The 12,205-nt window shown below is 41.1% G+C and overlaps 1 protein-coding gene across 3 annotated transcripts in view; it reads right to left on the bottom strand.

Moving 5' to 3' along the window:
• Positions 1-12,205, bottom strand: part of LOC101485789 (carboxyl-terminal PDZ ligand of neuronal nitric oxide synthase protein) — a 246,267-nt gene that overhangs the window by 165,121 nt on the left and 68,941 nt on the right. For all 3 annotated transcript variants that reach the window (XM_024805650.2, XM_024805649.2, XM_024805651.2), the window contains exons 3-4: positions 5,522-5,614; positions 303-361 (exon numbers count right to left, since the gene is read on the bottom strand). In XM_024805650.2, coding sequence (XP_024661418.2) covers positions 303-361; positions 5,522-5,614 — 152 coding nt within the window. The remainder of the gene's footprint in view (positions 1-302; positions 362-5,521; positions 5,615-12,205) is intronic.

The following is a 12,205-nucleotide window of genomic DNA, read 5'->3' as shown; positions in this document are numbered from 1 at the left end:
TGAAATGTTGGTGGTGCTGTGCTGTTTAGGAGTCGGTGGAAGTTATCGCCAGACTTACCAGTGCCTTCTTTCTCCAAAATGTCAACGCTTGCACTGACAGAGACAAAGGATTCTCATTTCCGGAGCCACCACAGTGTACTTAATCAAGTTTGGATTAAAATTCATTTGGGAAAAGGCTCAATGAGCCATAAGGACTGACTTACTAGAATAAGTATTAAAAAGCATCTAAATTAGCATTTAAAGATGAGCTAAAGAAATGTAACGTTATGACAAAAAAAAAAAAAATCTTAAGGCCAGCTTACCTGTAAATGGGATCCTGCATCACCATCATTTTGCTCTCGTCCCATGTCCACTCCTTCTTCTGTGTAAACAAAACGAAACCATTCAGTTACACCAAATGTAAAAAAATTGGATACATAAGACGAATGAAATAAGAAACATTCCTTGCTTGGACAGTTTGAGCATAAATCAGCTGAAACTCAAAGACAGACAGATGATATTCCGTGAGCACAGATATCATTGTGAGCCCTTCACATACATTTTTTACTTGCTCCTTTTGTCTGTTTGATTAAATCTACCTTTCACCTTAATGTCACAATCAAAATGTCACCACAGACGCACACAGGAATCATTCTTGTTGATTTCTGTCTCCACAGAGCCCTTTGTTGACCGAGTCATTCAATCACTTCAATCTGCGCTCTTTGAATGCCTCCTTTGCACTCAGAGATGTAAATAGATTGCTGACCGTCACACTTGACATTTCAGCTTTCGGGACAAGGAGCCAAACTCGACAAGAAAACATTCATCCATCGACTGGCCTTTAATTGCATCCCGCCAGTACACTTGACCAAGGGCCTTTTGAGGGCAGCCAGGTACAGAAAAATAAATATCCATATTTTGTGCTCACTTTTGGTTTGTTGTCAGAAATTAAATATAGTTTGAATCCCTTCATTTTTCAGAATTCTTTTTAAAACTTTATCATGTTGCGTTTTTATCTGAGTTTGTGCCTGGCTTTCAGTTAGCTGACTTGACAGCTAACTGCTATTTAAGTGAAGGTGGAACTGTCCTGTTAGCATATGTAAAGTAGAGATGACAACCTAAGCCGAAAGGATAATACAAAGTTCCAAAAACAAAAAAAGAAAAGCAAAAACTGACTGCCGGCTTGCCAAACTAAATAGTTACAAAACAAGCAGGTACTAATTTATTAACACAGATGCAGCCCGTTCATTCTGATGAATGCCCTTGGTAATTTACCAATAGCAGTGGAAATTAGTAAGTCAAACACAAGCAAACTTAATGTGGGCATGAATAATCTAACAACTAAACAACACAGCAAAAGACTTTTGCATATTTCAAGTGGAGGGTGGTGCTGAAGCAAACCACACAGAGTTCAGTGGAACCATGGACTGACACTGTCTAAAGACAAAGGTGGGATGTCTCATCACTTCTTGATGACAGAGCTCCCAGGGTGGACAAGATTCGCCCTGAGTTCCTTAAGGTTCTGGATGCTACATAGCTGTTTTGGTTGCCACATCTCTACAACATGGCGTGGAAATCTGTGGCAGTGCCTCTGGTTTGGTATGCTGGAGTGGTAGTTCCGATCTTTAAGAAGGACAACCAGAGGGAGTGTTTCAGCTATAGGGGGATCACACTAGTAAGCCTCCCTGGGAAGGTCCAAGTCAGGATACTGGTGAGGAGAGACATTCAGTTAGTTAAACCTCAATTTCAGGAGGAAAAATTCGGGGGTTTTTGTCCTCGTTGCAGAATACTGGACCAGGTCTTTATCTTCTCGAGGATATTTGAGGGTACATGGGAGTTTGAGGAACTATTCTCTATTTGCTTTTTGGACTTGGAGAAGGCATTTTACTAAATTTCTTTGTAAATTTGGGTACGACTTACTCTCTTATTGCTACGAGAGCTATTCAGTCTCTGCACAACTGAATTTCGAGGCCCATCTAAGTTCCAGAAGTTGGTGTCAGAATCTCATTTCTGCTTTTTAAAGATGCTCAAGTTCTATTGGCTTCAAAATTCGGACACTGTACCGCTCTATTGTGGTGAACTGAGAGATGAGTGTGAATGTGCAGCTGCTGATCTACATCCCTACCCTCATCTATGTTCACGAGCCCTGGGCAGAAATCAGACTGTGGACACAAGTGGGAGAAATGAGTTTCTTCTGAAGGGCGGCTGGGCTCCCCCTTACTGTTGAGATGCGAAGTTCCTTCATTCAGAAGGAACTCCACATTGAAAGGAGCCAGTCGAGGTGTTTCAAGCATTGCCTACTTGGAAGAGGCCCTGAGGCAGATCCAGGGAAAGCTATAGAGATTATATCTCTTAGTTGGCCTGGGAAAGTCTTAAAGTTCCCTCGGATGAACTGGGAGAGGATGGTCTGGTGTATTGACCCACGGCGGGAAAGCGGCATTAAATAGATGGATGTGTGGAGATTTTCACCAGTTAGCCTGTAAATGAAGTTATTGTTCCATTTGCATAAATGTGCACATCACTTTTGTTTTCTGCATGTGTATGTAGCTGCAGGTATTTTTTAGTATGGCCATGTGTAATGAATGGCATGTGTATATGACTCACGGCCGTCAGTGGATAACAAACTATTTCAGCAAAAACCTCAATATTCATTACATTCAGTACACATTACGCAGAGACTTTGATCTCTACCTTATTGTTTATGTGCAGATTCTCTGCTTACAATTGTGACCTAAAACCTAAAACACTTAACATTTCTGTTAAATGTCAAAAACAACTTTGTAGCCATTAATACATCAATCGCTTGTATTTTGTGTTATTCTTTCTCTCCTGTCGATGTGACACTTTCTGTTCTGTTAACGTAAAATGCCAGCTTTAAGGTCCAGAAACATGCAGGGCTCTGCTCTAAACATGCAAGATTTGGCCTCAGCAAAAATCTACAGGACAAGTCAAACTTTGGGCACCACTTTGAGCAGTCTACATGCACTGATTTCACACTTTTAATAACATCTCCCTTGGGCTTCCAAATAAATTATTCCTCCTAGTGGCAACTATCACATTCACATCAGGGATGTGCTTTTTTTGTGCTGTCATTTTCAGCACAATTTGTAGTAAATTGTCAGGCTCAAATCTAAGCGCAGTTTTATGGTTTACCGTAATTAAGTACTCAAAGTACCTCAAAAGAAATACATATGCAGTAGGCAAGCTGAAAAAAATAAATGTCCCAAAGCCAATGTGCCTGTTCAGTACTCCTGACAGAACGATTCTACGCTGCTTAAAAGTATCTGGTGATGTCTGCGGACTCAGTACTTCCAAAAAATATAAATCTGTCGACTTCATGTGCATCTGGTCACCGGAAATGAGAATCTATATTATAGAGAATATACAGTATTTCCTAAACAGTTCTTCAAATACTGATGTAAAGCTTCAGTAACAGCTGAGATTTTCCACTTTGATATTTTTTATTGAACTGAATTTGCTGAAGCACAAAGCATGAAGGACATTAGCCTTAACCCTATGAATACTTACAGTATGCATCTTCCACTCACACTGCTGTCCACAACAAAGCTATAGAGCAAATATGCAGATGTTTTCAGGTGGCCATTTACTAACAAAGCTAGACTTTTAAACTAGTCCGATTAAAGGCCAACTCCTTTCAGGGCCATTCAGACATTAATGTAAATCTGACATACAAATATGGCCTTTGTAAGTCAACAGAGTTTCACCTGATATAAGCTGAGTGAGTCCTACATAAAGTAGGTACAGTCTTTCAGGTGAAGCTTAACTATAAAGTTTTTTCAGACTACAGCAGCAAAATCAGTGTGCCAAAAATGATGCTCCAAAAAGCTTAAAGGAATTTGACAGTTTTCATCAGAATTTGGAGGAAACCATCTTGCAAGTTGGTTTTATATGGAACATTCATCCCTGCATCATTTGCTCATTCTTCCCAATACGAAGGAACTAAGGAAATGTGTGGTCTGTGCAGATGGTGGACCATCAGCTGAGGAAATCTTGCCATTTTCACAGCCAGCAAGTTGCCAACAGGCAATCAGATTTTGGAGCTGCCTCATCTCCTTACAAAGACACAGACTGTCCCTTTAAATACAAGACTTCGATTGCTTTTCAGGTTTGCACAGAGTGTTTAAAATAAACTGTATATGAAAGAGAAGTGAAACATAGAGGAAGAAACTTGGACTGGCTTTTTAGCCGTCAGATAATTCTATCAAAATGCTCCAGAGGGCACCAATAACACAAGCACATCTGAGAGGTCCAGGACACGAGGCATAGGAGTCAGATGGACTGAAGCTCCCTGTTGGCACACTGATCAGCCAAAGCAGACACAGCCCTAACCTTAAGCTGTATGGGGGAATGTATTACAAAGCGAAATTAATGAGTTAGCAAGCTATGCTGACCTTAAAGCCAAATTTTTCTGTGTCACAAAAGTGACTCTCTTTTTACCTACCGGTAGCTAAATCACCATGGTAACTGATACTCAACCTGGTCAGGACCAGGTTGTGTTCAAAGTGAGCTCAGTTTGCCCATACCTTACTGTTGCCAGCTCTATGCATCACACGCTCACTGGAATCCTCAGTATGTAATATTGGAACACAGGATCTCTAAATGGCTGGCAGTGAAACACAACAAGACTTGCACCACATTTTTGTCTCACTGCGCAATCCCTTACGTGCGCAAACCCTGCACCTCCTTGCAGGTCTACTTTTACTGGTGAGTTAATGAGTTAATTTCGGAGCATTTTCTTGTGTTCAAATTACAAGAAACATGTATGCCTGTGAAGTTAGGAGAATACTTGCTCTTGCTGCAGCGCTGCACGTTTTGTGCTGCCCTCGGTAAACTCATTGCAAGGCAAAGGCTGCACTTGTGTTTATAAAGTGAGGCACTGTTAGCAGATTATCCACACAGCTTTCCATTTCCATCAGTACATTTCCTTTGCCCAAGTGGCATCTCACTTGGAAAATAAGTAGCCCTAAACTGCTAGAGTCAACACCCACCTTTAACCACTCTGTAAGCATCGGTGAATGTTGTGGGCTAATAGAGCTGGCTGTCATCTGCAGCACTATCAAGGATCGAGTGATAGTGCTATATGCGTGATGAATTGGGCATTGAAGAGAAAAAAGAAAAGGAAAGGGAAAGAAAAAAAGAAAAGAAGAAAAAGAAAAAAGAGAAAGAAAAGAAGAAGAAAAAGAGAAAAAGGAGAAAAAAAAGAAGAAAAAGAAGAAAAAGAAAAAAGAGAAAAAAAAGAAAAAAAGAAAGAAAAGAAAAAAGAAACAAGAGAAAAAAAAAAAAAAAAAAAAAAAAAAAAAGGATCGACGTGGCCGATGACAGAGGTGGTCAACGCGCAACCATAAAGCACACGTATGAACCAAAAACAAACATCAATGTTTTTACACCAAGACATTTTATATATTGTTTTACTGATCCGTTCAAAGGTCTACGATGCGGGTGACAACAATTCAGTACAAAACAGTACAAAGTAGTACAAAAGATGCTTTTAATTTGCAATTTATAAAAAAAGTTCACTCACTTTCTTCTTTTTCCTCAAGGTGATTTTCACGCCATCTACAGACACCACGATGTGGACTTTTTTCTTCTTGATGTTTTTGACCTTGAACTCATACTGCAGAAAGAAGACAGGCAAAGCGATATTAATTCTTTGGAAAATTAAAGGTAGACGTGGGATGTGTGTGTGTGTGCGTGCGTGCGTGCGTGCGTGCGTGCGTGCGTGCGTGTGTGTGTGTGTGTGTGTGTGTGTGTGTTGGGGGAGGGGGGGTCCACCTGTTGAATCATGTCCTGGGGCAGTGGAAAAAAAAATTATACGAAACAGGGAAGAAATATCAAATGACAACATTGGCACATGTCTGACAGCCCTGTCTAACTTTTAGATGGTTTGATCTAAAAGTTGAGTTAAAGCTGCTGTGATTTCAGAACTATATTAGTTATAACACCGGTGTAACATGCAGCTGAAGGTACAGAGGTGATACTTCCACTCAACCCAAACCTCTGGACATAAAAACCCTACAAGCGTCTGTTGTCAAGGCTTGCTCAACAGTCTTACATATGTATCAAAGCAAAGTACCGTAATTGTCGGGCTATAAGCCGATACTTTTTGCACCAGCTTTGAACCCTGCGGCTTTTAGTCAGGTGCGGCTTTTCTATGGATTGTCCATGATTTTTGTCATATCGTAAGACGATTTGTTTTGTGTGTTCCGCTGTTGTACGGCACTACGTTGCCTGGCGGAAGGATCGGGGTTCAAGAGTGGTATGTTAGTCACATGTCCGTCCGCCAGGCAACGTAGTGCCGTACAATTAGCGCGAAAAAAAAAACTTCAAAGTAGCGCTATGCGTTCAGCGGGAGGCGTGGATGATGAGCGGCGATAAACTTGCGAAAAGCAAGTTATGCTCAACTCCACCGGTGGATTCTGACAGCGTGGAAAAGTGTGAAAGCATCCACGATCACCAACGGATTTTGAAGGGCTGGACTGCTGCATGATGGAGAGGAGGACACCGCCACGGCCCTTCTGAGGGTGTTCGACTCCGACACTGACAATGAGGATTTCTTTGGTTTTGAAAGTGACAACGAAGGAAAGGAGCTAAGAGTGGATGACGAAGCCATCCTGAGCCTGTTTGTATCCGACACTGGAGGAGAGGACTTTGGTGGTTTTAGTGCGCAGGAAGAAGAGAAAGATGGTGAATGACTGACTTTTCTTCTTGTTAAAGCTGTGTCACTGCACCTGAGCCTAAAAGGTAGTCCGAATCTATTTTTCTGGTGTGCTGTAGGCTACTGTTATGTACTACATGTGCAAATATGTACCCATAACTTGTTTTTCAAAATATTAATAAAAGTGATGTCTCCAAACAGCCATCTCTTTCCTGACAATTCCCTTTGTGCATATTCTCTTACATATGATAAGTCAACATTGAAACACCTGCGGCTTTTAGTCAGGTGCGGCTAATGTATGTACAAAACAGGATTTTCCCCTGATTTTAGCTTGTGCGGCTAATATTCAGGTGCGCTTTGTAGTCCGGGAAATACGGTACTGTTAAAAAAATTACATTGACATCTTGCTAGTTAATGGTAGCAGCAGATAACTGAGGTTCAGTTTGTACAGACCGAGCACGGTGTGAAAAGACGACACGGAAAATTTTTTGGATGCAAATTTGTTGTGCAACATTAAGGGTTTCATCCATCCATCCATCCGCTTCCGCTTATCCTGGAGCCTATCCCAGCTGTCATAGGGCGAGAGGCAGGGTACACCCTGGACAGGTCGCCAGTCTGTCGCAGGGCTAACACACAGGAACAGACAACCATTCGCACTCACATTCACTCACACATTCACACTTAGTGGCAATTTGGACGGTGGGAGGAAGCCGGAGTACCCGGAGAGAACCCACGCAAACACGGGGAGAACATGCAAACTCCACACAGAAAGACCCCGGCATGATGTTGGAATTGAACTCAGGACCTTCTTGCTGTGCGGCAGCAGTGCTAACCACCGTGCCACCGTGCTGCCTATTCAATTTTGTGAAAAATATATTTTCAGATAGACAGAGCACACTGTTGAAAAAAATCAAGCCAACATCATTTCTAATGGTTTGATCTAAAAGTTGTGTAGGCTCTGTGTAGGTAGGTATGAGCACCGTGGTGATGCATGTCATCTCCAAGTCGAGATGTGTGTGCCCCAACAATATATGTTCATCTATCATAAGCCATATAATCGTCCCAATACAAAATGATGGTACTACACATTTTTTACCATGTCATGCAGACTTCTGCTAAAGCAGCTCGTTCTTTGTTCATAACACCCAGAGCATATTTGCATCCACTCATATTGCACTTGCCACAAACCAAGCACGCAGTCAAACTATGAATAAAACCAGCTTCACTGTGTCTTCATAAACACACTTGAAAGATTTGAATAAGCATCGTGCCAGCTTTTGCAAACTTGATCAGCCCTACAATAACAAACTTCTGTGGTTAATTTAAAAACATTCTGGTTTCTATGTTAGAAGTACCAGAAAGCATTAGATAAAGAAAGCTTGAATGAACATGAAATTATTTGAGCACAGACACCTGACAATGACCAAGATTTGTTGCAGAAAAAGGGCAATCCCAGCTGAGTGAATATAAGATGATGGGCAGACTCCTGCTATGCTAAAGTCAATTTATACCCCATAAATCAAGCTGAGACAGCTTCCATGGTCTCTGCTGCCTTTAATGGAGCTGTGAGCGGTGTCAAAAAACAACCCTGCAGGAGGCACCCACAGTCAATAGTGTATGGAGCCACACTGTTTGCCTATCAAATACAGAGCAGGGCTAAAAAAAAAATCCTGGATCAAGTGACTTTTGTGTTAATATAGGGATCTTGCAAACTGACATGCAGCCGAGTGATGCCTGAATCCCTGAGTTATACAGCACCACCTGAAAGGTGACAGGAGACACACCTCTATGTCTACTTCTAGCCATCAGCCATCATCAGAGAAACGACTGAGGTTAGATTAGGTACAATCCTACCATGCTGTGAGACGCTTATGGAAGACCCACTCAGTGAATCAAAGAAAGACATCAGAACATTGGGGTGCATATAAAAACAGCAAAGCGAGCACTCTGGTCTAAATAAAGCACAACTCATTGATGAGTTCTGAATCAATGAGCCTTGGTTACCCCTGAGACAGTAGCTGGTTCACCACTGCTCCTTCCTTGGACAACTTTTGATAGATGCTGACCACTGCAGACTGGGAACACCCCACAGGAGCTGCATTTTTGGAAATATTCAAGTGACGTCAGTGTATGTGCAAGTAATCCCTGACCAAATACTCTCTCAGTCTGGCTTCAGACTGCTCGAAACACTTTTTATATCTATATTGTAAATTCAGTCATCTCGGGGACAGCTCTGGCTCCAAGCAGATGGTCCACCCAGATGCTATCTATGAGGGACAGCCAATCAGAAGAGCATGAGGTTTGGGGTTTTTTATTATTATTATTTGTTTGCTTTTATGTGTTGCACCAAGGCCCAGTATAAGAAAAATAATGATATAATGTTAAATGGTTACTACATGCACAGTTATGTATTGCAATTCAAGTCATTCAAGTCCAATGGATAGCTTGAAATGGTACAAAGTTAATTGGTGAACTGTCAGAGGTTAAAAAAGGTAAGGTTACCCAAAACAAAAAAAGTATGTACATTTCAGAATTATATAAAAAGGCCTTTCTCCAGGGAACACAAAATGGGTTCACAATTTAAAGGAGGTTGATCAATCCTTGAAAGCTGCTGCTAATAATTCCTCCAGGTGTTCCAACTTTTCTGGATTACTTACAACCCCATCTGTCTGCATAAAACTAGTGTTGGAACACATTATGCTACCATACCCTCGTGAGCATCAGTTTAACAGTACTGTACTGCAGAAAGTAGTGTGTTGCTACAAAAATGGCGAGAATAAGGCAATTAACAATGGAAGAGAGAAAGACCATCATAACACTTAAAAGTTTAGGTCTCTCCTACAGAGAAATTGTAAAGAAAGTCAGGGTGTCAGTGAGTACAGTTTCTTTCACCACTGAAAGGCATTCAGAAACTGGGGAAATTTTGACAGGGAGAGGTCTGACAGACCCAAAGCCATAAATAAAACAGTGGACAAGTTTCTGAGAGTCGCTTGCATGATAGGCAGCTCACAGGACAACAGCTTCAAGCACAGCTTAATATTGGTCGTAGTAAGCAAGTCTCAGCTTCAACTCTGAAGAGAAAACTTCGAGCTGCACGTTTGACAGGAATAGTTGCAGCAAGAAAGCCAGGCATCAGAATAAGACAAAGAGGCTTGGCTGGTCCATGAACCACTGCCACTGGTATTATGGAGTGATTTATACAAATTCAGTAAATCACGCAGGATCTTTATATGCTGTCAAGTAGGTGAATGGATAGTTCCACAGTGTGTGGCATCAACTGTCCAACATAGAGGAGGAAGTGTGATGGTCTGGGGCTGTTATGCTGGATCCAGAATCGGTGACTTGTACAGAGAGGCACCCTGAACCAAAATGGCTACCACAGCATTCTTCAGCGCCACACACTACCCTCCGGTATGCACCTAGTTGGTCAGGGGTTCATCCTACAGCAAAATAATGACCCAAAACATAAGTCCAAGCTATGCCAGAACTACCTCAGGAAAAAAGAACAAGATGGTAAGCTTCAAAACACAGAGTGACCAGCACAGTCTCCAGCCTTAAACCCCATCGAGCTGGTCTGGGATGAACTAGACAGAAGAGTGAAAGCAAAGCGACCTACAAGTGCCACATTTACGGGAACTTCTGCAACAGATATGGGAAGAACTTTATGAAGAATTTTGATTTCTATTGTAGAAAGAATGCCATAGGTGTGTTCAGCTGTTATATCTGCCAAAGGTGGCTACTTTGATGAGTCAAAAGTTTAGAAGACACTTTGGTCTATCAATTTGGTCTATGATTTCTGTTTTAGCTCCAACTGCTTATTTGTATTATGCAATGAGACATTAAACTGCGTAATTCCCAATGAAAAAAGGGAAAAATTGGGGTGTTCTAAAACTTTTGAACAGTAGTGTACATATATATTTATGTTACAGAGGTTTTTGTCAATGCTTTGTCACAACTTTGGCTCGTTTGAGATCACAAAGTGAAATAAAAATGATGACATTTAAAATCTCTGGCCACATGCTGACAAGGTGACTTCTTGTATTATGAATTTTTTACGTCTGTATAATGAAGGAGCTGATAGAATGCAGAAAGAGCGCCCTGTCCGCATCGGTCTGAAAAAGCAAGAAGCTTTAAGAAAGCTTTGAAGAAACCCAATCACCTCCTTACTGGCTGTCAGTGCACAAAAAGTGCCAGAGCTGTTTGCTAAGAGATCACATTTCCCATCTCTCTGCAGTTCGCGACCAATTATGCGTAAATGTGCTCAAACTAGTGAGTTGTTGATTGTCAATTAGTGAGTCAACAGAAAATTACTGTGCAACAATCTCATAAGTTTTAAGTAATTTATTACAGAAAAGACACCAAATACACTTTTAGGTTCCAGCGTCGCCTAATTGCTAATGTTTTGAGAGGCAATTTTCTACAATTAAGTGTACAAGGCTCATTAAAATGAGGACATATTAAGCAAGGAGAAAAAACAATAGAGCAGAAATGATAATGTTTTCCACAGTGCTTGACTTTTGTAAGCAGTTACAGTCTATATACTGCAGAGGAGGACCCAACTGTTCAGACAAGAGGGTTACTGTAAGGGTTCTGAATCTCTCCAGATGTCTGCTGATGTTGCTGTATCAATTTTAAATTCACTTTTAGACATCTAGTGCATTAGTTACACTCGCTTGTCCTTGGGTTTGAATTGAAGGAAATGCTTTTTGTTGACACAGAGACACAAACAACCAAGCTCGCACTGACTTTACAAGAAACCAGTTTTAATTGCCGTAGTCCAATATGAATAATCCCTTGACAATACAAAATTAAGCTAATTCCATTTTACTGATCCTATTAGCAATATAGATGTATGATGTTTAAGATGCTTCAGACTGTATATAGTTAATGCAGACAATGCAAGCTGCTTTGCAACCCACCTACACCCCAACTACTTCTTAGATGCCATTTCTGACTTCAGTGTCATGTCTTTTGTCACTAATATGTGGTCTGTTCTGCGAGAGGCTCTCTAACCCTGTAAAGTTTGAACCAACAGGCATGACATTTTTGACAAAAAAATTCAAACCTTTTGAAACTGGAGTGTTTATTAAACCATTTTAAGAACTTAAATATCAACTTGGATATATGACTTTCATCAAATATAAAACACCTGGCATTAAAGGATTAAGTTATCACTGTATGCATATGGAGAGGTGAGGAGGTCCAAGAGTAGAGTCTTCCAAGCAATTGTAATAACAGTCCTACTTTAACTAAGGAGGTCATAAAAAGAGATCTTGCGCTTGTATAAAGCCAAGCGCAATACAGGCTTGAGCCATTTTCAAGAATGAAATGCAAAAAATGTCAGAGGACTCGGGCTTCTGCATTGTACAAACTTGGCTTTTCTGGTATCGAGCACAATTGAAGAGATGCTTGTCCACGTCAGTTGTCTTCCCATTTCAGGAAATACTGTTTGAGCTGGAGCAGCGGTCCCCAACCACTGGTTCGTGAGTCTGTTGGTACCTGTTGCAACAGTTGAGGCTCGGGTGTGAAATTTATGGTTTTTAGGGTTTT

Source organism: Maylandia zebra, linkage group LG17 (assembly GCF_041146795.1).
Source record: "Maylandia zebra isolate NMK-2024a linkage group LG17, Mzebra_GT3a, whole genome shotgun sequence".
NCBI classification, from domain to species: domain Eukaryota; kingdom Metazoa; phylum Chordata; class Actinopteri; order Cichliformes; family Cichlidae; genus Maylandia; species Maylandia zebra.
Note: the sequence above shows the minus strand (reverse complement) of the source record. Positions and strands in the feature narration are given on the sequence as shown.